The 23,968-nt window shown below is 48.8% G+C and overlaps 11 protein-coding genes across 11 annotated transcripts; 4 read left to right on the top strand and 7 right to left on the bottom strand.

Annotated features, from left to right (window-relative positions):
- Positions 1-173: 173 nt before the first annotated feature.
- Positions 174-4,928, top strand: N7487_010840 (uncharacterized protein; the record flags this gene model as incomplete). Its single annotated transcript, XM_056878570.1, has 5 exons — positions 174-305; positions 358-666; positions 717-1,230; positions 1,284-3,551; positions 3,604-4,928. Coding segments are annotated over 5 exons (4,548 nt in total), but the record flags the coding sequence as incomplete, so codon positions are not given.
- A 95-nt stretch (positions 4,929-5,023) lies between these two features.
- Positions 5,024-5,640, bottom strand: N7487_010839 (SCP2 sterol-binding domain-containing protein). The gene is made up of 3 exons (XM_056878569.1): positions 5,595-5,640; positions 5,330-5,539; positions 5,024-5,252 (listed from the first exon to the last, which is right to left on the bottom strand). The coding sequence occupies exons 1-3, from the start codon at positions 5,608-5,610 to the stop codon at positions 5,089-5,091; spliced, it is 390 nt and encodes a 129-aa protein (XP_056723888.1). The 5' UTR covers positions 5,611-5,640; the 3' UTR covers positions 5,024-5,088.
- A 403-nt stretch (positions 5,641-6,043) lies between these two features.
- On the bottom strand, positions 6,044-6,409 carry N7487_010838 (uncharacterized protein; the record flags this gene model as incomplete). The annotated part of the gene is made up of 1 exon (XM_056878568.1): positions 6,044-6,409. The coding sequence occupies one exon, from the start codon at positions 6,407-6,409 to the stop codon at positions 6,044-6,046; it is 366 nt and encodes a 121-aa protein (XP_056723887.1).
- Positions 6,410-6,433: 24 nt separating this feature from the next.
- N7487_010837 (uncharacterized protein) lies at positions 6,434-7,392 on the bottom strand (the record flags this gene model as incomplete). Its single annotated transcript, XM_056878567.1, has 2 exons — positions 6,434-7,222; positions 7,291-7,392. 2 exons carry the CDS (start codon positions 7,390-7,392, stop codon positions 6,434-6,436), a joined length of 891 nt encoding a protein of 296 aa, XP_056723886.1.
- A 1,849-nt stretch (positions 7,393-9,241) lies between these two features.
- On the top strand, positions 9,242-12,958 carry N7487_010836 (uncharacterized protein; the record flags this gene model as incomplete). The annotated part of the gene is made up of 4 exons (XM_056878566.1): positions 9,242-10,560; positions 10,620-11,376; positions 11,442-12,863; positions 12,941-12,958. 4 exons carry the CDS (start codon positions 9,242-9,244, stop codon positions 12,956-12,958), a joined length of 3,516 nt encoding a protein of 1,171 aa, XP_056723885.1.
- Positions 12,959-13,376: 418 nt separating this feature from the next.
- On the bottom strand, positions 13,377-14,868 carry N7487_010835 (Ran family GTP-binding nuclear protein). Its single transcript, XM_056878565.1, has 5 exons — positions 14,712-14,868; positions 14,404-14,496; positions 14,171-14,324; positions 13,900-14,109; positions 13,377-13,841 (listed from the first exon to the last, which is right to left on the bottom strand). The coding sequence occupies exons 1-5, from the start codon at positions 14,766-14,768 to the stop codon at positions 13,711-13,713; spliced, it is 645 nt and encodes a 214-aa protein (XP_056723884.1). The 5' UTR covers positions 14,769-14,868; the 3' UTR covers positions 13,377-13,710.
- A 432-nt stretch (positions 14,869-15,300) lies between these two features.
- Positions 15,301-16,178, bottom strand: N7487_010834 (putative 26S proteasome non-ATPase regulatory subunit Nas2; the record flags this gene model as incomplete). Its single annotated transcript, XM_056878564.1, has 4 exons — positions 15,301-15,435; positions 15,498-15,838; positions 15,895-15,967; positions 16,026-16,178. 4 exons carry the CDS (start codon positions 16,176-16,178, stop codon positions 15,301-15,303), a joined length of 702 nt encoding a protein of 233 aa, XP_056723883.1.
- Positions 16,179-16,698: 520 nt separating this feature from the next.
- N7487_010833 (putative Rho guanyl nucleotide exchange factor) lies at positions 16,699-19,363 on the top strand (the record flags this gene model as incomplete). Its single annotated transcript, XM_056878563.1, has 6 exons — positions 16,699-17,202; positions 17,265-17,582; positions 17,636-17,836; positions 17,886-18,104; positions 18,158-18,383; positions 18,435-19,363. The coding sequence occupies 6 exons, from the start codon at positions 16,699-16,701 to the stop codon at positions 19,361-19,363; spliced, it is 2,397 nt and encodes a 798-aa protein (XP_056723882.1).
- A 613-nt stretch (positions 19,364-19,976) lies between these two features.
- Positions 19,977-20,462, top strand: N7487_010832 (SBDS family protein; the record flags this gene model as incomplete). Its single annotated transcript, XM_056878562.1, has 3 exons — positions 19,977-20,140; positions 20,196-20,319; positions 20,382-20,462. 3 exons carry the CDS (start codon positions 19,977-19,979, stop codon positions 20,427-20,429), a joined length of 336 nt encoding a protein of 111 aa, XP_056723881.1. The 3' UTR covers positions 20,430-20,462.
- A 449-nt stretch (positions 20,463-20,911) lies between these two features.
- N7487_010831 (mismatch-specific DNA-glycosylase) lies at positions 20,912-21,949 on the bottom strand (the record flags this gene model as incomplete). Its single annotated transcript, XM_056878561.1, has 1 exon — positions 20,912-21,949. One exon carries the CDS (start codon positions 21,947-21,949, stop codon positions 20,912-20,914), a length of 1,038 nt encoding a protein of 345 aa, XP_056723880.1.
- Positions 21,950-22,422: 473 nt separating this feature from the next.
- N7487_010830 (uncharacterized protein) lies at positions 22,423-22,973 on the bottom strand (the record flags this gene model as incomplete). The annotated part of the gene is made up of 3 exons (XM_056878560.1): positions 22,423-22,479; positions 22,542-22,858; positions 22,916-22,973. The coding sequence occupies 3 exons, from the start codon at positions 22,971-22,973 to the stop codon at positions 22,423-22,425; spliced, it is 432 nt and encodes a 143-aa protein (XP_056723879.1).
- Between the last annotated feature and the right edge of the window lie 995 nt (positions 22,974-23,968).

The raw sequence follows: 23,968 nt of genomic DNA, 5'->3' as shown, positions 1-23,968 counted from the left end.
CAGGCTGGGAGAGTCGACATCATAATTTCCCACAAGGTAATCCTAATTTCGGTTCCTTTCAATCAAGTACACCATTTGTCAACCCCCTGTATCATGTTCCAATGGGGAACCAAACACCAATTTGGAGCTGCCTGTATAGATGGCACCGGCCAAACGGATGAATATTGACCCAGCCCCACGTTCCTTCACGAAGGGATGTCACCCCAAGGCCACCCCGCGACGAGCTGGCATTGCTCTTCGGACCAACCATGAATCAAATTCCGCTGGTCCAGGGTGCATCCAGAACCCAATGTAACCAATTCTGGGTATGAATTCATGGGTCCCCTTGCTTCGGCTCGCACCAACTGACCAATCTAGGACTCGCGTAATGCGTGGCTATCACCTTGTGTATTGCCCTATCTAGCATGTATCCCGGCCATAATAATATTGCTTATTGCATTAAGCCATGTACTTGGATACTTCTGCCGGCGATGGCGCCCCAAGTGGACGGTTCCTTTTGTTTCTGAGCAACATGATATACAAGAGCTCCCGCTAGGTCAGCCCAAGCAAGCGTTGCGATGGACTATCTCTCTTTTTATATTTTCGGCTACTGGGCTTCTAGCCGAAACAGTCCAATTTGTTCCCCCGAGAATTGACACCTCGGCTTTTGTGCTTGTTCTCTCATGGGTTAGTTGTCATCGTCTCTAAAGGTATCAATTACTCACATTCTTCTTTAGGCGACAGCATCTAGTCTAATCACCGCCAAGCGGCCCAGATCATGTTCCATATCGATGCTCGCATATTATGTCTTAGTATTTGCAGTTGAACTTTCTTTGGCGACTCACCCAGATGTATGCCCGAAATTCAAAATTGTTGCTCGCTACATCGCCGCGGCCGCGGCCGCGGCAGCCTGTGCGACAATCCTCCTAATGCCGTTCCGTGAACCTTCATTACCATCAATAGATATCAGTGCTGTTGGTCAACAGCCATGTGATGACTTCCGGAGTCCAGAAGATAACCTAAGACTTTGGCAATTCCTGACAGTGTCATGGATGGCACCGCTTATCTCAACTGGATGCAAAAGACAACTACACGAACAAGATGTTTGGCTACTTGGATTTGAATTTCAACACAGTCGGTTACATGAGAAGTTTCGTCGACTTCGTGGTTCTGTCCTCGGTCGATTGTTGAGAGCCAATGGAATTGACGTTTTTATCATCTCTACCATATCGCTTGTCCAAATGATATGCGGTATGGAAATCCAGATATCTTCTTTTGCTCTGTCTCGCTAATAATATCAACAGACTTTTCCACCCCCGTTTTGTTGCAGCAACTATTGCAGGCCATGAACGACCCATCTCGACCAAAACGCGTCCCTTTGACCTACGCTTTCATGTCCTTCGCTCTCCGACTTGTCGCTGCACAGTCTCAGGTGTTACTTCTGTGGTACGGAAGACGAAGCTATGAACGGTCGAGGGGTGAAATGATCATGATGGTCTATGAAAAAGCCCTTTCACGAAAGAACATCTCTGGACTGATGATCGAGGGCAAGCCAGGGCCATCCGACGAAGAAGTAAATGGAATCAATGATGAGGCTGTAGTCCAAGAGAACCATGAATCCCCAACGAAAAGTGAGGAAAGTTTCTGGAAACGCATCATTTCTCGCAACCCAAAGCCCCCACGCAAACAAGCCAAAGAAGCTGCATCACTTGGCAAAATCTTCAATCTCTTGCGCGGAGACGTATATGAAGTGGCACAGAGATTCTGGGAGGTTGACTCGTTGATTGACAAGCCACTAGGGCTGCTAATCGCTACCTTCCTTGTCTGGACACTCTTCGGTCCATCTTGCTTCCTGGGAATATTAGCTGTTGTGGTTGCACAAATTGTGAATGCACTAGTGACCAGAGCCCTCCTCCGCTGGGAGCGGGTCAGACGAGTAGCAACGGATACAAGACTCCAAATAACTTCACAATTCGTGGAAGCAATCCGTCACCTGCGATGGTACGGATGGCAGAATCATTGGCTTCAGCAGGTAATGGATGCCCGACAACATGAGTTGAATATTCGGATTGTGACCAGTCTGTGGAGTATCTTGATTCGCTTTATCAACGCTTTCGCCAGCGGCGTGTTTCCGGTGGTTGCGTTATACGCATATACATTCTTGGCTGGACATGAGCTGCGGATCGATATTATCTTCCCTGCATTGCAGTTGTTTACCATGCTAGAGACCCGTCTTCGGGATATCCCTGGTCTTATCACATCGCTTATCAATGCCTTCATTGCACTTGGGCGTATTGAGGACTTCATGTCCGAACCAGACAAGGAAAGTCTGCCTTCTGAACCCATGTCGAACGACACGCCACTCTCCATGCAATCTTGTTCGTTCGCATGGCCAGGAAAAGCCTCACCAGTCCTGGTTGATATCGATGTCACCATCCCCAAAGGACTGACTGTTGTCACCGGCAAGGTCGGTGCTGGAAAAACCGCGTTTCTGCAAGCTCTTTTGGGAGAACTCGATAGACTGAGCGGCTCAGTCCATATTCCAAACGAAATGGTGGGATATTGTGCTCAAACACCGTGGCTACAAAGCATGAGCATTCGTGATAACATCCTATTCTCTGCTCCCTACCATGACCAGCGCTATAAGCGGACACTAGAAGCCTGTGCCTTGCTTCCGGATCTTGCTCAATTCAAACATGGCGATTTATCGTTTGTGGGTGAGAATGGCATTGGTTTATCGGGTGGTCAAAAAGCACGAGTAGCTCTGGCGAGAGCTGTCTATAGCGCATCGCGGATTCTGCTTTTGGATGATCCCTTGTCTGCACTAGATCATAATACCGCGGAATCGATAGTCCGCAAATGCTTTTCAGGGCCATTGATGAAAGACCGATCCATCGTTCTAGTGACACATCGAACTGCCTTGGTTCGTCAAATTGCGGATCAAATCATTGATATTTGTGAAAAGCATGCCACCGTTTACGATAAGGATGCCATCAAGCTTGACGTAACCGAGTCGTCCCTGCAATTTATCGACCATGAAAATGAAACAGAAGTGGAAACTACCCTCGAGGAGGAAACGGCTGCCGTGCCTGATAAATTCATTGAGGAAGAGCATCGAGCAGACGGGGGTGTAAAGGCTCGAGTCTACTGGAATTATGTTAAGGCAGGAAAGTATCGATGGTGGCTTACCCTCGTCCTCATCCTGGCAATTTACCGACTGATGGCTGTTGGTCAATCATGGTTCCTCAAAGGGTGGGGAGAAGCTTACGAACGGACAACTGTTTTTCAAGAGGATCTCTCAACCTCGAGTAATAGGTCGTCACAAGACACCTGGTCAGTCTCGAGTCTGAACATCGACACATACTTTACGCCTCAGAACCCTATAGACCAACTACCGTCTCCACGTGAGGATGTGCGACCCTGGCTATGGACGTTTTTCGCTATCATCTCTTTCCAAGCGGCCACGCTACTTGTCGCTCAGCTTCTAATGCTAGTCATTGTTTACTATGCTGGACAGTCCTTATTCCGACGGGTCTTGGTCCGAGTCAGCCATGCGACCTTCCGATACTTGGGTAAGATATATAGACTGGCTCAATAGGATAAAGCTAACCAATCATTCCAAAGATACAATCCCTCTCGGGCGCTTGATGAACCGTCTCACATCAGATATTGGAGTCGTCGATGGCAATATTAGTGAACAATTCCAGGTGATCGCGTTCCAGGTTATCATTTGGATCTCCTCCATCCTGGTAATAGCAACCGCTACTCCGGTGTTTTTGTTCTTCTCCCTAGCTCTCACAGTCGCATTCGTCCTGGTATTCCTGCGTTTTCTTCCCACGTCTCAGAGCCTACGACGACTCGAAATGGTGTCCCTAAGTCCTTTATTGTCCAACTTCGGAGAGCTATTGCATGGTCTGACCACTGTCCGAGCTTTCCATGCAGAGTCGCAGTTCCAGAACCGGGTTATATCCGTGGTTGACAAGTTCCAGGGAATGGATCATTTCTACTGGTCACTCCAGAGCTGGCTCATGTACCGGTTTGAGAGCTTATCCGCTTTTTCAACCTTTTGTCTAACAGCTCTAGCCTTGTACACAAATACCACACCGGGACTGGTAGCATTCGTGCTTATTGCTGCGAACAACTTTGTCGATTCCACACATGCATTGTGCAAGCAGTATGGCCAACTTCAAATGGACTTTGTGTCGGTAGAGCGAGTCGACGAACTACTCCACATTGAGGAAGAAACCCCCGGTACCATCGCTCCCCCAGCTGCATGGCCGACGTACGGCAGCGACGTTGTCTTCGAAGACGCAACCTTCCGTTACGCACCACATCTCGATCCCTCGCTCATAAACGTCTCTCTTTGTATTCCCGGTGGATCCACGACAGCGGTTATCGGCCGTACTGGCAGTGGCAAGTCAACACTAGCAATGTCCCTTCTGAGCGTCATCAGACCTGAGTCCGGTCGCATTCTCATTGATGGCATCAATATCGCCGATGTCAGCACACAAGCATTACGCACCCGAGTTACTTTTGTCGCACAAGATCCCGTCCTCTTCCCTGGTAGCATCAGGCTCAATCTGGACCCAACGGAAGAATATTCCGATGAACTGTGCACCGAAATCCTGGAGCGTCTGTGTAGTCGACACGGCTGGCATCTGGGAACACATATTGAAGCTGGAGGAAGGAATCTTAGCCAGGGTCAACGGCAACTTATTGCTCTGACACGGGCTGTCCTTCGTCGAAGCGCGATTGTCATTCTCGATGAGGCGACTGCCTCTGTTGATCATGATACCTCTCTTGAGATTCAGCAAATTATCCGGGAGGAGTTGCAGCAGTCTACTGTAATTACGATTGCGCATCGTATAGAAGCTGTCAAGGATGCGGATTACTTTATCGTTCTAGATCAGGGGCGGGTTTCGAGACAGGGGCATGTGCGGGACTTGTAGAGTCGGTATTCGTCGGTTCGAACCGCGGTCATTAGGACATATCAAGATCATTTGTACACTCGAATGTGAACAACCAAATATTCCTATGTAGAAAGCCAAAAATAAGGGCCCTGGCAGAAGAGGGACTTCGTATATAATTTCTCAAAAGGGTATCTAATCTTCACAGCTTGGCACCACTCTGGGCCTTCTTCAGGATAGGCTCCATCTTGGTCGCCTTCATGATGTTACCCTTAATCTTCAACTTGCCACCCATGAACAGACGCTGAGCGTTGGCCTTGCCGGAAACGAGCTGGGCGAAATCGGAGTCGGAGAGGGAGAGGGTCACTTTTGAAGGAGAGAAATCAGCCTTTGTATGTATAAAACGGGACACATCAACACGCAGATTAGGCATGTAAACTCACCATCAGCCTTGCTGCCAGCAGGGGCAGCACCCTGTCCAACCTCGCCCTTGTTCTTGAGATCGAGGTACCAGGCAGCCTCCTCGCCACTGGAGTTCTTCAGGTTGAAGGAGAAGATGGCCTTAGCCTGGGAGAGGGCATTCTTGCGGTCGGCTTCATTGGCCTGGAGCGTCTGGTTGATGACGTCGAAGGCAGCGGACGAGGGGTGGGAATCTATTTTGGTTAGCTGGTACTGACGGGTATAAACAGGTAGAAAAAGGGGGCATACCTTTCTTGAGAGACATGGTGAATGTGGTAGTACAAGTGTGAGTTGGTAAGTCAAGGCGGGTGACCGACTATAAATGACAATCTGTTGGAGCATGTGAACTGACTTGACCGTCCGCGGGTGCCGAGGCCCCCAACCCACATCTTCCCCACAAGCTCTCTCGTGTCTGTGATTCTTCCATTCTGTTTTGGTTCATTTTCTTCTTGATTCTCTGGGATTTTGCCCAGACTTGACTAAGATCAGCACACTTCTCCTATTCCCGAGGTCTCAGCCCTTTCTTCCAGTCTTCCCCGTGTTGTCATTTCCCCCCGTCTCCACATAAACCGCGCTTGTGTTGCATTGGGACCTGAATGTTGTACAAATCCGGTATTCATCGCGACACTACTACATTCATTAGAACATGCTGATCCTCCCTCGGATGAAAACTTTGCGAACCCTTTCTGACGTCACCTTCAACTAAACACCGAAGACCTCAGCAATCGCTTCATATGATCCGGGCTCCCCCACAGCAGCTCGCGTGTCCGAGATCGCGCTTTGGCCAAGCTTCTTAGCGTCCTCTGTTCCCTTTGTTGCTGCAAAGCGCAAATCGCTTTCTGTAACTGCTTCCGGCTGACTCCCGCTGGACTCAACACTATTGGGACATCCGCAGTGTCGGCTTCGCGCTGGCCCTGCCTCCATCCTTCGCCGCCGCTGAGTTGTGTCAATGGCGCGAGTGCGTCGTCCCAATTACCGCTACGAAGTACCACATTTTGGAAATTGAACTCTCGCAGGGAACTGCGATGTTCCCGGACGAAAGACGCGGCTTGTGACGCGTCCATTGTTGCATTAACCAGCTCCATATGTTAAAGATTTTGGAATGTCAATGGCCGTAAAGGTAACGCGCACTTCTGAGGGCATGCTTGACTTGGCCTTCGTTTGGCTGCGCTGTTGAGGCTCGGCTCTGTTGCAAGTGACAAGGGTGAGAGGCCCCTCTCGCCTTCCCAATGAAAGACCAGTCTTCGCAGAGATGGGAAGCTACCTAAGTATGCATGGAGAAGCTTGAGGTGGTCTGTCGGTTGACCTGGCTCATGGCCGAAACTCGATATATGGAGCGTGAGCTTGCGGATCTGGATCCAGCGCTTGCAAGATGCAGGCGAAGCACCAAATCCTGGAGCTGGACGCAGGTAAAGAACTGCTCCTTGGTGCACTGATAACAGTGACAGAGTGTGGAGACCTTTCAACGGTGCTTGTTCGGTTGCCATTCGCAATGAGATTAATGCATAGTCTACTACACTTCGGCGGTAGCGATGGCTGGGCACTTGGCCCTCACAAGAGATTCGCAGATGCTGCAAGCCGCTCATCATTGTCAATGCTTGGACAAATGACGGGATGTTGGTAGCTGCATGGAACAGAGGCGGATACTGCTTGACTAACAGCTCTGCCATCTTCCGGCTGCCATATCTAGGGCTGTTACTGCCAAGTTGGCACCGTTGTGGTGTGTAGATGAATTTTTGTTCTGTCCCCATGATTGGATCCAGGATTGGAGGTAAGAAGGTCTCCCTGTTATATGAGATCTTATACGTCATAGCCTGGACGTGCCCCCCCCAATGCGCTCCAAAGCTGCCATTCGAGATGGCCTGTTGAAGGTACTGCTGCGAAAACATATTTCGATGTCCGCGAAGATAATTGGTGCGAGATAGACTGCGAACTTACGACATACTAGACGGTATGCAGTCAGATCCTCGCTCTCTAGATGGCTTGCGAGAATTTGTTGGATGCACTTCGTCTTCCATAGTCGGGCCAGTCCCTGTTCTGATGTCATGATCGATCGATCGTCGGTTCCTAAAGAAACATTTTGCACATATATACCACTGAAGCAGCAGCTCGCTTGATCGAGACATGGGCACTACACGTAGATGATTGGTAGTCGAAATGGACAAGTTTGATATTTCTCAATTCCTGCGATTCACCGTACACATACAAGTATCCTATCTTCAGACCTTACATTGAATGCACATGCACACCGTTTATTCCCCCTTATTTATGTTTTAGCTACATGTAAGTATATTTCCCTTGATCTAAATATCAGAACCAGTTGTAGCCCGAGCTGCACTTCGAATGTTGTACTCCTATTTGTCTTATAACATGCGATTGGACAATTCGTCCAGCCCAGGCACCATATGGGCCATAGCAACCTCTCATAGTCATGATCGAAATGTTGAAACTACTCCGCCGATATGGCTGAAACTAGAACTACCTGCACAGATGCCCAGTTGCTGCCTAGGGTGTCCAGTACCCAATTTGGATATTAGGGCAAGTTGCACCTAGCCCTATATTTGGCTTGTTTGGCGCGTGACGCGCATGGTCACGTGTTGATAAGAGCGCGTCTACATCAATGAGAGGTTATGCAGTGATGCAGGGAAATGCGTAGAATTACCTACGTACTTCTCAGTAATCATCTCTATATTACTAAAGAACCTTTTCTGTAAAACCTCAGTGCTTCTGTACTACACACAACAATGAATAAAACCACGGTGCCTGAAGGAGGCTCAAGTAAAAGTACCTCGTGGAACCTTTTGACAGGTGCTGACAACTACAGCAGTGGATAGCAGCCACGAGCGAATTTGGTCGTAATTGGTTTTTCAGATCCACCGCTCTCATCTCCGCCTTTTTTCAAAGTCACTTCTTATACTTCTCATACTGCATAGTTATCATATAGAGCACTTGAATTGTTATATCAACTTTCTGATAGGAAGTTTCTGTAGATCTAGAGCGAGTTGCTCATCCATATAGAAACAGAGTAGTTCGCCGCTTATACTGTCTCTATTCTTGCCGGTATAGGACTTGAATATTCTGAATGTCTCGTTGGCTTAAGATGACTTTAATCTGATACCAACGTGATATGAACGGTATTTTAATGAATATCTCTTTTCATATCTTTTTCAAGGTCTTTTTTAAATGTCTTTTGAATATCTCTTAGATAGTCTTTCGAAATGTCTTTTCAGAAGGTCAATTTTCTGCTGGCAATAAAAGTCAACAGAACCAAAGTGCTAGTGGTCGCTATGAACTGCGATAGATGATGACATCTTGAGCGAGAACTTCAACTTCCCCCGCAGGGTGAACACCTCGACCCCGGGGGCCAGCTGAGCGGTCGCAAAGAGCGTCAACACTTGTGCCTTCTTCATCGGATCTTTTACACTATACAAACGACCGCTCTCTCATTTTTACAATCGCCACCTCTTCGCTCCCGAGGTCCTACAATCCGCTCCGTCAACCACAGATTCGCCCCAGTGAATCGTCGATGAATACTCGACGTAAGTCTACATTCTCTGCAAATACCCAGATTAAGTGACATAGAGACACAGTGTGATGAATTGCTTTTGCGCTTTCTTTATCTTCGTCCCTGTGCCATCTGCCACCACCCGCTTTCTGCCTAGCCGTTTGCTGATGAGAACTCCAAGTTTCGCCGATTAATTTTCCCAGCACACTTCGCTCTTCATCCTAGGCGCCCACTTAACGTCATAGCTCCGTTGATCTTGGACTTTGTCTTTTGTCCTACCTGTCACACCCATCGCCGTCGTCGCTCTACCACGCTATCAACGATCGGGATAATTTGGTCAGATATCTTGGTCTTGAAAGGTTTCACGGTCAGCGCCAGGTGCTCTTGAGCCATGGCTTCTTCGGTCGATCAGTCCCAAGAGGACAAAATCAAAGATCTTCTAGAAGATCTCGATACCTACAGATACATCTACGATGATCTCCTCGCAACGCGGGGCGACTGTGAAGAAGCAGACGAGCTTCGTGCTACCATCAGGAATATGGAAGTCCAGGTTGCCGCACTCCTTGGTAGTCCTGTTTCTGTTACTCAAGCCGCCCCGACACCACAAGTGTCGTCGCCCACTTCGCAGGTCCGGACGCCTGCGGCTGCTCCACGCATGCCGTCGAATGTTTTCACTGGAATCCCGGGAGATTCATTTGCATCCCCTCACTGGCCTTCGGCTGCACCTTCGCCTTTCGCGGCCGATTCCCGCAATTCGACGGTGCTGCCAGCTTCACCAATGATGCAGTCTTCTCCAGATAATTCTCGTAAACGCCAGCGTCCACTATCGCACGCCTCGCCCACGACACAGGGGTCATCAAAAAGAATTGCTCCCTCGCAGTCTGAATCTCGCAGATCTCAACTCGACGCGATAGATGCCGAAAAAGAAGCCACCCTTGCCGAGAGTAACCGCGTGTACAACCAATGGATCGATGCGGCAGGTGACGATCTAGCTCACGTAACGGAGCTCCGAGAAGAGCGTGATGAGCAGGCGAGGTTGATTGAAGGAGAATTTCTATTGAAACGAGACGAAGAATTGGCTCGTGTACTCCAGGCCGACGAGGATCACAGTCAACGTGCCATCAATGGCTTCAGTGAGCAGAATGGATGGGATCTGCCAGACCGCAGCCAACCGGTAAAACGGGAGCCATTTTCATCAAAAACCATTTCTGCCCGTCAAACACATGCCCCGATAGCCCCATTCAATAAACTCACTCCATTCAATTCCGACGATGATCTTCAAGAAATCACTGCTGATTCGTTTAATTCTCGATCCGGCAAGCAGCCAGCCCGCCAATCTAATTCCTTCACCTATCCACACGCGTCTTCTCTTCCCTCGCCATATTCCTCGAATGGACCCAATTCCTCGCAGATGCCATATCCCTCTCAGTTGACATACCCCTCCCAAATGAAATACCCCTCTCAGTTGACATACCCCTCCCAAATGTTGTATCCTTCCCAACTAGCGTATCCTTCCCACATGGCCTATCCCTCCCAATTGTCGAGTCCCTCGAAGATGTCCTATCCCCCATCAGCAGTTTCCTCCAGAGTTTTGCCCTGGGCGCGTGACCCTTCACGCACTCCAATGCCTGGTGCATTTGACAAGTTCGAGAAGGCTTTTGACCTTATTCGCAACCAGAACGAAATATTCGATGACGATGCTGACATAGTGTATGTTCCGTATCTTTCTTTTAAAACAGCAATTTATGATTCTAACTCGTTCAACATAGGGCCTACAATGAGAAAGAGTTCCCTGAAGATATCAAGAACTTACTCGGCGGTATCAAAGACATTCGAGAGGCAACTAGAGCGGACAATGAGGAGACACCACATGCGCTTCGAGTTACATTGATGAAACACCAGAAGATCGGCTTGAAATGGATGAAGGCTAAGGAAGAGAGCAATCACAAAGGAGGAATCCTTGCAGATGATATGGGCCTTGGTAAGACTATCCAAGCGATTGCGCTGATGGTTGCTCGTCCATTCGAAGATGAAGACCGACGCCCGACTTTGATTGTCGCACCCAAGGCACTTATGGATCAATGGAGACTCGAAATTCAGCGCCATGTCAAGCCAGGAAGGCACCAATTATCAGTCTTGATATACCATCAACGGCGCAGGCCCTGGAAGGAGCTCAAAAAGTACGATGTCATTATCACAACGTTTGGTACCATTACTGCACACTACAAAACATTGCTCGGGGCGGAAAAGATGGCGGAGGAAGGGCACCATGCCACACACGTTCAAGAACGCAAAGATTTGGCGGGTCCACTCTGTCCTGCCGCCAAGTGGCACCGAGTCATCATCGACGAGGCACAGAACATCAAGAATCCAAGCGCGAAGTCTTCAATGGCATGCTGTCGACTTAATTCTACGTACCGTTGGTGTCTGACCGGTACGCCCATGATGAATCGTCTCGAAGATTTCCAGTCCCTATTGGGATTCCTCCGGATCCGACCTTACAGCAACCCAGCAAAGTTCAAGGCGGTTAGTACTTTCTATAGATCCCTGTTGATCCTTCTCTGGGTGACTAACATTCATATTTTATGCAGGATTTCGTGAGACGCATCAAATCTGGCTGGGGAGGAGAGGATGTTATGAAGCAACTACGCGTCCTAGTCAAGTCAGTCTGTCTCCGACGTACAAAATCCTCCAAGATTGATGGCGAGCCCATCTTGCAACTTCCACCAAAGGTCACCGAGAAGGTCCACGTTGTGTTTGACGAGAGGGAAAGCCAGGTTTATGAGGAGCTCAATACGTCTACTCAAAGGCAGATCACCCGATACCTCGACTCCGGAACGCTGGGCAGAAACTACAGTCATGTTCTAGTTCTGCTTCTTCGTCTTCGGCAGGCATGTTGCCATCCACTCCTCATGCAGGAGTTCCGAAACGAACCTTCCCCGTCTATCCCAGGGGTAGATAAGATCGCCAACGCCAAGCTTCTGAGCGATGCTGTAGTCCAGCGTATTAAAGAAAATGACGACGAAGAGGATGGCACCTGCCCTGTCTGTATGGACAGTGTCAAAAATGCGACTATTTACATTCCATGTGGACACCATGTGTGCTCGGAGTGCTGGATCCGCATTTCCGACTCGGCAGCTGCAAATGGAGCCATCAACCTCGAAGACGATGGTCCAACTGTGATCAAGTGTCAGAACTGCCGAGGACCTGTGGACCCCACGAAGCTCACCGACACCATTTCGTTCAAACAAGTTCACGATCCCAGCACGATGGCCGAATCTGCTACCGGAGACGGTGGCATTGGCGGGGCCAACGACGAGGAAGACTCAGAAGCAACAGCGAGCAGTGATGAATATGACTCCGATAGCTCTACCGAAGAGAGTGAGGGGGGATCAAAGAAGAAATCCAAGTCTCTAGCCGAGTTGCGTAAGGACGCCCTGAAGAACAAAGCTGAGAAGAAGAAATACCTTCGCCGCCTCGAGAAGGGCTGGTTCCCCAGCACAAAAATCACCAAGACGCTCGAGATCCTCCAAGCCAATGAGGAACGTGGCCTAGAAGAGAAAACTATCATTTTCAGCCAGTTCACCTCGCTCTTGGATCTTCTCGAAGTCCCCCTCGCCCGTCGCGGATGGAACCACACCCGCTTCGACGGCAGCATGGATCTGAAAGAACGCAACGCCGCCGTGACGGCTTTCACCAACGATCCCGCATGCAAGGTCATGCTCGTCTCACTCAAGGCTGGTAACTCAGGCCTGAACCTCGTCGCCGCCTCGCATGTTATCATGTTCGATCCTTTCTGGAATCCCTACATTGAAGACCAGGCTGTTGATCGCGCCCACCGTATCGGGCAGGTTAGAGAGGTCTTTGTTCACCGTTTGCTTATTGAGAATACCGTCGAGGATCGCATTGTTACTCTCCAGGACCAGAAGCGTGAGCTGATCAGTGGTGCTCTCGATGAGGGTGGTACTATGAATGTCTCCCGTCTGGATGCCAGGGAACTTGCTTATCTCTTTGTATGTTTTCACCTCTATCTCCTTCCTCGTTTTCTACTTTCACTAGACTCTTTGCTAATCACTTACTCATTATACAGGGTGTGAGGGACTTGTAATCATGGTTGATTACACGTATCCCGTTTCCCGGACAATCTCAATCTCAAAAGACCGAGGATAGTCCGATGATAGTATTGCTATTTTACTTTCTGCCATATCCAAGCCATTGGGTGTTTGGCGCAGAAATGACTTGCTTTTTTTGCTTTTTTTTTTTTTTTTTCGGAGGCTAATGATTCCTATACCCTGGCGTTGTTCTCTTTGTCTCATGGAAAGGTCGTGCTCTTCAATAATGTCTAAAGGCCAAGCTTTACAGTCATTTTCTTTTATGAAACTTCCTCTTTATTGCTCGCGGTTCAAGTACTTTCTTATTCCAACTCGACGAGGCTTTCAGACATGTAAATCTATCTGTTTTGGGAAATCTTCAAGAGTAAAAAAAAGGGGGTTTTAGATCTTGTTGAAAGAGGACATGCTTTTTTGGATGTGCTCGTTTCAAGAGGGAAAAAAAGGACAATTGGGATGTGAGTGTCTAAGCTACTAAGGTTGGGGGAAATCAAAAAGGAAAAAAAATGCATGTCTTCAAACCACGACTATCCCCCATCCGCTTTCATTGTATCGTGATTTCGGAGAACAGACTTTGCTTTTGCAGTGCAAAACCCAAACTAAAAAAAGGCAATCCCCGGGAGTCGTACACTTCCTGCCTCCCACCCGTCGGTTGTGAGATGGGACTCGGGGAACGTGGGGGAGAACAGGGCATCGCGACTCCCAACTTTCATTTCGGAAACTTCGTGGACCCGTCGTTGAGCGCACCGATTTACAGGTCGGCATCGTCCTCGTCGGGGAGGGGCTGGTTGGCGGCCTCCTCCATCTCCTTGCGGTAAGCCTCGAGCTGCTTCTCGTCGACAGTGACCTCGGGGGAGCAAGGGCAATTCCGGCGACGAAGTCCTAGAAGATAATCAGTCAGTATTGATCGGTTCGAATTAAGATCAAGGCACAAAATGACGTACGAGCTGGGGGTTGCCGACAAGCTTGCGAGCGAGCCAAAGGAAGGGCTTCTCGAAGTTGTAGTTGGACTTGGCGGAGATGTCGTAGTACTGGAGGTTCTTCTTGCGGTGGAAGGTGATGGTCTTGGCCTTGACCTTGCGCTCCTTCACGTCGACCTTGTTACCGGTGAGGACGATGGGGATGTTCTCGCAGACACGGACGAGGTCACCTAGATTTTTTGTTAGTCAAAAACGATCTGGATCGGTTCACGATCAGAAAGGGTCACTCACGGTGCCAGTTGGGGACGTTCTTGTAGGTGATACGGGAAGTGACATCGAACATGATGATACCACACTGGCCGTTGATGTAGTAACCATCACGGAGACCACCGAACTTCTCCTGACCAGCGGTATCCCAGACATCGAACTGGATAGCACCGTAGTTCTGTTCAGGTCAGGTTAGTTGCGAGGATCACACGATGGCATAGTTCGAAGCGGGGTTCTTCGGCGGGGTAATAGCATACGGTGTTGAAGTTGAGGGGGTGCACCTCGACACCAAGGGTGGCAATGTACTTCTTCTCGAATTCACCAGTCAAGTGGCGCTTGACGAAAGTGGTCTGTTGGGATCCATTGTTAGTAATGAAGTCGCGGTGAGGCGGGGCCGTTGGGCAGATATTTAGTATTGATGACAGGCGCGGGGGTAGAGGGCGGTCACAAAAAGAGTAGCTCAGTGCGTCCATGAATATCATGAGATGACCACCACTGTGCAGATGGCTGCCACTCTGAACCCATGCCCATCAACGATCATATATCGAGGCTCAAATGCGCTTACCTTTCCAGTACCGCCGTCACCAACCAGGACGAGCTTGAAAGTGGGGGTCTCAGCCATGATTAAAATAGGTTAGAGAGAAACTTGAAGAAAAGAAAGATTCAAGATTTCGCGCCGTAGAGATGGGGGCGGGTTGTTGATAGAAGGGAGGGGTGAAAGAAGGGGAATGAATTAATAGCGCTGGATGGAATTTTTGCCCCGTTGCTGCGGGTCACGTGGATGTTTGCCTCAGGCCCTCTGACGTAGTGTCAACCTCGCGCAAACATATTTGAAGTCGCTACTTTAGAGGGCAATTTTTTTATTAAGGTGTAAGGATCATATTCATGATAGGATTTTCTCGTATTTGTTCTCTTATTGGCTTATTGAAATAAATTTTGGTGGTCAGGCCTTGGCCTGCCAAGTTATCTTCGGCGCTGTTGCTAATCTATGCATACAGTTTCCCAGCCCAGTCTCTCTTTACAGGAGCCCAGGTATTTTATGGAAAACAGGCAGAAAGGACGTCTCGCATTAGTCATAAGCAGTACATATCGTCAATGTACACGGCGGTAGCAAAATCGGGTTATGCTTGTTAGCCTGGGTGGAGGTGTCCTCTTTATAAGGGAACCAAGTGACATCCTAGAAGGCCACGGCCGCCCCAATTCTGTCGAGGGGTGAGCTGGAGGTCGAACTCCGTTGTGGTGTCAGTGTTTCCTTCATCCTTCCGGCTGACTTTGACCGATACTGCCCGCTGTAGAGGAAGAGAGTCAGACATATAAGTATTCCCACAGAGGGGCAGAGAACCGAGCGTACCCCTTCATTTTCTTGAACCACTTGCGCAACCTTTGAAAGGCGCTCGTGGTTCAACCAATTGATATTCCCAAAACTTCGAATTGCATCGCCAACTTTCAGTCCCGCCTGGTCTGCTGGACTTCCCGAAACAACGCTATTAACCTTGGCAAAGGGCGTCCCCAGCGCCGTGTTATTCGTCGATGATTGCATAGCCGGCCGGACGTTGATGCCATTCGTAGTTGGGCCAGCGCTTTGCGTGTTTTGTATGTTGGCGAAATGTGCGTGGACACCCTTCTCGATAAGTTGCATCACCTCCTTGTGGTCGTTCCGTAGGTGGATAATGCGCACGCGCGTTGTGCGAACTACCATCTCCCTTTAACAATATGTTCTGATCCACTGGGGTGTGGTAGGGGCGTACCTTGCGCGATGTCGATATCATCACGAGGGAAACCGTCGAAGGTGGTAAGAGATGAAGTCATTCGTACCCCATGCTGAAATAGAAAGGTTTGTTAGAAACTGCGATAGGTACTTCCGGGTCGGGAATCTCACCGACTGGAGGACGCTACTAAGAGCTGATAATTCCGCCTCGATGCGTTCTTTCTCCTGCATCAGCTCTGGCATCGACAACTTGGACATATCGCGAGGAGTGGCCCCGGACACTGGTCCGGAGGCAACAGTTGGAGCATGAATATTATTGTCCATGATTATTTGAGTAGAGAAGGAAAGTGAGAGGAGAAGAAGGTTAGGTGGGTCTTGGGGGGGCACCTGGGCAGCCCTGGACCTCCCGCTATTTTTATATAAGCGGCGATGCTTGGCACTCGAAGTATACAATTCCAACTTCAAGTTCAGAGCTTCACTTTCAGGATATAACACACATCGTACATAAAAGGGAAAGGCTCCACTGCTCACCAAGAGATGAAAGATAAAATGTGTTATTTCAATTCCAGCTATCTCGCTGCCTCACCTCATGACGTACATGGATGGGATTCAAATTCACAATCTCTACTCTGTACTGCCTGGATAGTAGCAGTTTCCCCTGTTTTCTGTACATGCACTTTCCACCGTCGGAGATGTAGACAAGGCAGGTACTTTGAATAGCTCCTCCCTCGCCATGAAGTACGATCCGGTTGTTTTGAGCAGTCCGTTAGGTCTGCCTCTTCTTTCTCCATGCCACCGGAATCTAAGTCCTATGTTTTATTGGGCGGGGTCGCTATTTGGGACCATGGCGCACCAAGATGAAACGAATATCGAGAAACAAGCCCTGTTGGATGATGAATCTGAGGAGAATTTCGAGAGCAGCGGCGGAGTGACTCCGACCGAAAAGTCAACTCGTCTATTCAAGAAATGGATGGACAGCTTTCGAGGACGGAAACACGAGTCTCCTATATATCAAAAGAAGTATGTGGAGGGCTGGTCAGATTCATCTTCCCATGGCTCGCAAGGTCACCAGTCGAGTGCATCCGACTCATCGCAGCTCGGAACTGTCAAAACAACCACAGCAAGCATTGGAAGCCAGAGTTTGATAAGATCGAGAACAACTATTCAAAGCACAAGAAGCCATAGCATGCGATCGGATATGCGTCATTCTGGTGAGAGCTCTCGGCCAACCTCAAGTCAACATGCTGATGAGGCGGCGGAAACACGGGCCACCAGACGGCGCCATATCCTACAGGAACTTCTTGAGACTGAGTCTGATTATGTCCTTGGTCTGAAGGCTCTTATTGGGGTAAGCAATTGAATGAGTTATCATTCCTTAGTTTGATGCTGATGTGCCCCGTAAACTCACAGATCCTGACGATATTTGACACAAGGCGCGAGATCTATGACAACATCCAGGAGATCCTTGGAATCCATGAACGTTTTTTGACCCAGCTTCAAACAGCATCTCCCATGTCAGCGCCTCGCGCTCAACAAGCAGGCGTCTCTGAGCTTACATCCCGGGGCATCACCAAGCGTATAGGGACCATTGACCTGGGTAGTCTAAAGGGTCTTCAACAACGATCTTTAAGAACTCGATCGCTCAAGGCATCGGTGAATCGGCGCCTCATGGCACTCACTGCTGAACCAACAGAGGGACTAGAGGTTGCCCGTGAACTTGGAAAATTGGTGGGCATTGGTATACCAAATCTGGTTGCATGCACTAACTAAGCATTTTATAGTCACTTTCAATTCCCGTGTATGACCAATTTTGCAGCAACTATGAGCTATTGACACAGGATGTTGCTCTTTTACGCCGGTCGATTTCCAACTGGACAATATATGATCAGGGAATTGAGGCATTGTCAAAATCGGTCGCGTCAACAGAGCGACGCAGACAAGAGGACAAAAAATCAATGACATTGAATGATATGTTGATAAAGGTGTGTGAGTTACGTCTGATGGATGTTTCTACCACTAATGACAAGATAGCCCATCCAACGTCTTTGCAAATATCCCCTTGTGCTACAAGATCTGCTCAGATCTACCCCTGTTAGTGATTGTCCGTCTTCCCATGATGGAATTGAGCAAGTTTTGGACAGTATGCGGGTGCTGGTAACACAGATCAATCTGGCAGTTGGAAACCCGATTAACAAAGATCGCATCCACAAGACAATCATTCTGCAGAAGAAGGTGGATATCTCAAAATCGGTAGGCACACGATCTCCATTGACGAGTTGAACAATACTGAAGATTTTGGGCAGGACGCACTTCAGAGTATATATAAAGACCTAGGCCCATTGGCCATGTGCGGTGTGCTCCATGTCACATATCAAACAGCGGAAATCACCAACGGGGAGTTTATGGTCTGTGTGCTGTTTCAACGCTACCTTTTCTTCGCCAAGGGAATTGATGACCAGCGTCGGCTGGAAGCAGTGGCTTGTGTCTACCTAGACAGTCTCAAGATTGATACTCTTCAAAATGGACAAGGTGAGTAAAATTCTCCCAAGATTTATGCTCGTAGTATATCTAACCCATTAGGGCTGTATTCCTACGGATGTATATTTTCATGGAAGGTTCTGTTTCAAAACCAAGATAGGAACTACGAATTTGTTCTCAGTGCATCATCGGCAGCAGAAGAAAAGCAATGGAATACGGAGATTCTCAAAATGTCTGCCGCTTTGGCCGAAACGGGCCAGCCCAGGATGTGGGAGCCAAGAAAACATTCTTTCTTGGCCCTCCAACTGTTGCCTCTAGACCATGTTCAATACACAGTGTCTTCTATGGCGCGGAGGTCCATGGATTCAACGACTATCTCCCGCAAGTCCCGTGTTCAACATGTAGTCATTAAGAAAACGCACTACCCGCACCACACCGAAGAACCAGCCGCACAGGCTGAAGGAGAGATTGAACGGCCCAAGATACCTGCTGACCGCTCCGCATTGATATTGACTGCTCGCCGGAGTGACCGAGTCCGACTAGAGCGACTGATCTCAGATGTCTACACAGGAGATATCCTTCCATCGCCAGGAATGGTTCTTGGAAGGGGTGATCTCTTCCTACGTGGTCCGCTCATGAGAGGGCTCAGCCTTCGCCCGGGGTTCACTAAACGGTCGAACTCTGTCAGCACCTTTAATCCGAGAAGAGCATCAACCGACATGCGCTCTGGCGGAGATAACGAGGGAATGGACAAGGAGGCAGTAGACAGCAGTGAGATAGGGGAGGGTAAGGAAGTCGAGTATGAGTTGCCTCAAACACCCACCACGCCACAGCGGTCCAAGACATTTCTTTTCACAGGTTCACCCAAAAACCCCTCGCCGGCTGTTTCCTCGCCTCGCAGCGACTCGCGACAGAGCCAGGATGGAAGTCCCGAGTCATCTCCGTTTTCCAAGAAGTGGTCATCTCCAAAGAATCTGTTAAGTGCCTTGGCACCCAAGAAGCTGAAAAAGACCCGCTCTGATGTTGAGTGAATTCCCCATTGTTACATAGGCAGGCAGGTCTTATTCTTTTGAGATGGTTCTGGGACATTCGGAGCATTGGAGTCAAGGATGCAGTATAATTAACCCGAAAACGTAATGGCTTGGATTATAACTACAAAGTAATTATTAATTGGAATTCAAGAAGATCCGCTCTCTCTCTCCCAACTTGCCACTTGGCCCATTGAGCATTATCCCCACGTTTGGCGTCACAGCGGATCCGGCAGCTCGCAGGGGAGCTACTATGACGTCGACAGCTGCAATAGTTGGCAACTCACCGTGTGAGAAATGTAGGCAAGGGAGGGACTAGAACCACCAATGACATAGAATGCTATCCACTTGTAATTTAATTGTAGTTTTATATGTTGTACTTTGTACATAGTCAAAGTACTCACAAAGTAAGTGAACACATGCAAAGCAGTTTGTTTGCATCAGCTCATAGTGTGACGTCACCAGTCATCATCACCTGAGCTCCCACTTGGACAGCTATTAAACCACCAGCTTTTACCTTTTCATTTTCATTCTCACTCAACATTTTTCCTTCCTCACTTCAAATCTCTTCAATCTCTCCAATAACATCCAAAACTCAACCTTCACAACCTTCAAAATGGCCCGTGGAAACGAAACCGCCAACAAGATCTTCTACAAGGGTAGCTCCGATGACTTCATTGTCTTTGTCGATGACCTTGAGACCCTCAAGAAGTGGAAGAGCGACCGTAGTGTTCCCCTCACTGAAGTTTTGAACGGCTGGAAGATCTTCGTCACTCACTCGTAAGTGTTATTAGCTTCTTTATTATCATGTCTGGTCATTAACATCTGTATGCAGCCACGGAGCTCAGGGTGTCCTTGATACCGCTAGCCAGAGCGCTCTGCAGAACGAATTCGGTACAACTAAAGATGATGAGTGCATGGTCAAGATCCTGGAAGGCGGCGAATACCAGGCCACCACGGTAAGTGCTTCTTCCACAGTGAATCAATTGTGGAGTTCTGTATACTAACTTCTTTTCAACAGGCACGCGAGCGTGAGGGAGGCAAGAATGACTCCAACGGCAGCCGCTAAATTTGTCCTATACCCCTCTCGGGGCCAATGGGGAGACCAGACAGGGGTTGTTGTCTGATTGATGCACACCCTGGTCACTTATCTCCCCTCCTTTACCCCTCACCTTGACCTCCATTGAGATATCCATATCCCTCGATCGTCCCCTGTATGGCACTTCGGCGAATGGCCCTTTCGGGAAACGTCATGCTACATCCTCTTAACTTCAGCCCTGGAATGGGCTTGAAGGGAGTGGTTGCCGTTTCTGGGTTTAGCATCTTAATACTCACAGGCTTCTGCACCTGATATCATGAGATAATGAATGATGAGCGATTTCACTCGTCTACAAATAAATACACCTTTTTTCCCCCCAACTTCGTCTTGTACATTTCCAGTTGTAAATCCGTTCCATACTTTATCAAGCGAATATTGTAGCTCATGATAGTGAGTGGTACAACGACATCATCTATACAAATAAAGGCGCCAACAAATCCTAAACCCTGATATCAAACCTCTTCCTTAACCACCACAGAATCCAACCCCCTCTCCCCCCTCCTCCTAACAACCCAACTCCCCAACTCCGCCCAAACAGCCTCCTTCTCCGCAAGTTTCATCCCAGCCGCAAGCCCACTAGTTGTCGTAGCGACAAAAACCGGTGCTCCAGCCCAACCATCACAACGACCCATATTCTCCTCCTCCGCCTGCCATCCATACCGAAACTCCTCCTTCCGAATCCCCCTCCCATGTCTAACCCGCCAAACAGCCTCCCAAATACCCTTCCCAACAAGACAAACGACCTCAGGCCTCTGCGCAGCAACCTTAGCCTCGAGTATAGGAACACCGGCATCCATCTCCGCGCGACTGAGCATGCTCGCATCGCGCGTAGGCCGCTCAACGATGTTCGTGTTACCAACACTGTATAGCGCAGGAAGTTTATATGTGTCGGCTGGTATGTGGCGCATACTTGTTATCCCTGATGAAAACAGTAGTTTCCAGAATAAATTCGATGGGTGTGCGTAGGCGTGCCCTGTTATGCCTGTCATTATCCCCGGGTTCACGCCTACAAGGAGGAGGATTAGGTTTGGGGGGATTGTGTCACGGAGGAGGGATTCTGTGGCTGAAGGCCCGGCGATTGGGGGCGTGGGTGGTAGTTGTGGTGTTGCCCTGCTGCGCTTGCGTTTATTTGGGGATGGAGGCGTTGTCGTTAAGATCGATTGGGAGCGGGTGGTGCGTAGGTGGGTGGTTGTTATCTCGGATGATGTTGTTTGTGGGACTGTTCTCTTGCGCCTTGGGCTTGGGTTGCTGGCTTTTTCTTGTTTTTCGGTAATGTGCGGTTTATATTCGGTCTTGGTGGTGTTTATGTGGCGTTGGGATATAGTATTCCGAGAGGCACTTGGGACTTCTTGCGCTGCAGTCCCTCTATGCAGGTATTGCTGCAGTTTGCCATTGAAGCTGGTAATTTTGTTGACTGGGACATCCTCCACTGTTTCCAGGGGGAACTCATCTTCCTCGACTTTGGGTTGGATTTCTGTAGACGGAGGCATCTTATTTGGTATCAGTCTGATTGATTGGTTAGTTCTCAGATTTCACGCAGCCTGGGGTCGTCCATGACATTGCACGGGGCATTTATATGAGATCTTCTGGATCTCTTGATGTGGACATATTATTGTCAAGATGACGTTTCTTGAATCTGGATACGCTATCACGTGCCAGGCGAGTTGACAAGGCATCAATGACAACTCGCCTAACTACAACCATTCTAGATACCATGGGAAGGACAATAGTGTTGTGATTGTCACTTGTCATTAAAATAGAGTGATACTTAGCTCCCGACAAGTCTATGATACGTAGTAATATGGATAGTTCTCACTAATGCTTTAGACCATATGATCATACGATCCAGATGGAGATCAATGATACAGCTAAAGTCATTCTTTCAAGTCGTCAAGTTCGTTACATATTATACTATTTACATTATCTGCGTCTGCTGCAATCAATACACCAGACTGGGCCATTGTTATGCTTTAAATAGTCCATGCCGTTTCGGTAAAGTCCAAGGCTCTGGGCAGACGACCTATACATGCTCTCGTTAGCATAAGAACGGCTTATTCTAGATCAAAATATGTAAAAACATACCTCGCCTTCACTGTAGGCCCAGAAATAAACACCGATGCCAATCAAATAATATATTGCAGGGTCGGTGCCTTGATAGAGAAGCGCCGCGAGGAGGGCGCTGAGGGGGTATATAATGAGACGGATTTCAATGCTGCGGTGCGGTATTGAGCCAGCAAGTGGCTTGAGAGGCCATTCCCAGGCTATGCCCACGAGGCCCATGATGAGATTTAGGATTTGAAGAACGGGTATCGGGGCGACGGCTGCATCGAGGTTTCTGGAGATAAAGTCCCAGAATACTTTGGGCCAGATAAAGCCCTCGATAGCACTGGCAACTTGGTCTGTTTACATTCTGTCAGTTCCAGCTTCAAGTTGGGAGTTTTGAGTGAGCAACGTACAAGCTGATGCGGTGAGAATAATTAACCGCCCCCAGTGGTTCTTGATGAGTCTGCCCATTGTGTTGAGTTATGGGTACTCGAATGTGTAAGAACTGTATTGTGTGTGGTAGAGCTTCGGCCAGCGAAGGTCTCGGAGGAAATAAAGCCACTTGGGTATGAGTGACACAGTGCGGAGCTAATCTTGGGCGGCAAATGTCGCAATCCCCAAATAGCTGCGACAGATTCTGTGAGAGAATCACTTCATCGCATAATCCCGCAAGACAGAGATATTAACTGAGTTGGATAATCCAGAGCACATGGAGAGTGGGTATTATTGCAAGGGTTTATCGTGGTAGCATGATCTCATATGGGGAAGAAAAAGCAGCATATTTCGAGTGGCATGCTTGCAGGCAGGACCAGGTATAAGAATCTATACTTAGACAAGTGACCCCGCTGATAACTCAACTAGAACCTGGAACACTTGGCTGGGATGTGATTGTCGAGCGCCAAAAAGGTGAATCGCTGCACGGGGTTAGTACACATGCAAGAAGGATAGGGCTAAGCCGTGACCCGCACGGATACAAGTATCATAGACCAATCATCAGCAGAGAGGCCCTTGAATCCTTGACAACCCCCTCTTCTTGGGGTTCTGAAGAACCGACATAACCCATGTGATTGGAGAGTGGGGGATGTGACGGAGCGGATCGCAAAGTGGATGTCGACAAATCAGGGGCCACAGCGCTTGGGCTTGGCGTGATGAACTGCAGGTGGCACGCATGGCACGCACAGGGGGCCTTTCATTCTCAAGGCTCATCGACATTCAAATTGTACTTTTATTATTGAGGATTTCAATCGAGGCCAGTGTTTTTCGGGCTGGGGGTTGCCTGGGCTGTCTGGGCTTTGTACCAGAGACAAGTTTGGAACTGTTCCAGATCAGATGACCGCGGTAGCCCTGATTTCAATTCAGTGCAACACACCGTCTTTCTGCATCTCCTGCAGATGCAGCCCGTGCCTGGTTTAACTTGTAGTGCTAAGTGGATACCATCATCGGGGAAAAAATTTCTCGTTGATGGG

The sequence above is a fragment of the Penicillium crustosum genome (assembly GCF_028827405.1).
Source record: "Penicillium crustosum strain IBT 35664 chromosome Unknown utg000005l_segment0_segment0, whole genome shotgun sequence".
Taxonomy (NCBI): domain Eukaryota; kingdom Fungi; phylum Ascomycota; class Eurotiomycetes; order Eurotiales; family Aspergillaceae; genus Penicillium; species Penicillium crustosum.
This window is presented reverse-complemented; position numbering and strand designations above follow the sequence as displayed.

Bases quoted from the DNA above. Each gene is read 5' to 3' on its own strand.
- N7487_010839 (XM_056878569.1), bottom strand. The intron at 5,253-5,329 runs GTGAGTTTACAT...CTCCTTCAAAAG, and splicing joins TGCTGGCAGCAAGGCTGATG to TGACCCTCTCCCTCTCCGAC.
- N7487_010835 (XM_056878565.1), bottom strand. From the start codon at position 14,768: ATGGCTGAGACCCCCACTTTCAAGCTCGTCCTGGTTGGTGACGGCGGT. The intron at 14,325-14,403 runs GTATGCTATTAC...TGACCTGAACAG, and splicing joins ACCCCCTCAACTTCAACACC to AACTACGGTGCTATCCAGTT. The intron at 14,110-14,170 runs GTGAGTGACCCT...CAAAAAATCTAG, and splicing joins GAACGTCCCCAACTGGCACC to GTGACCTCGTCCGTGTCTGC.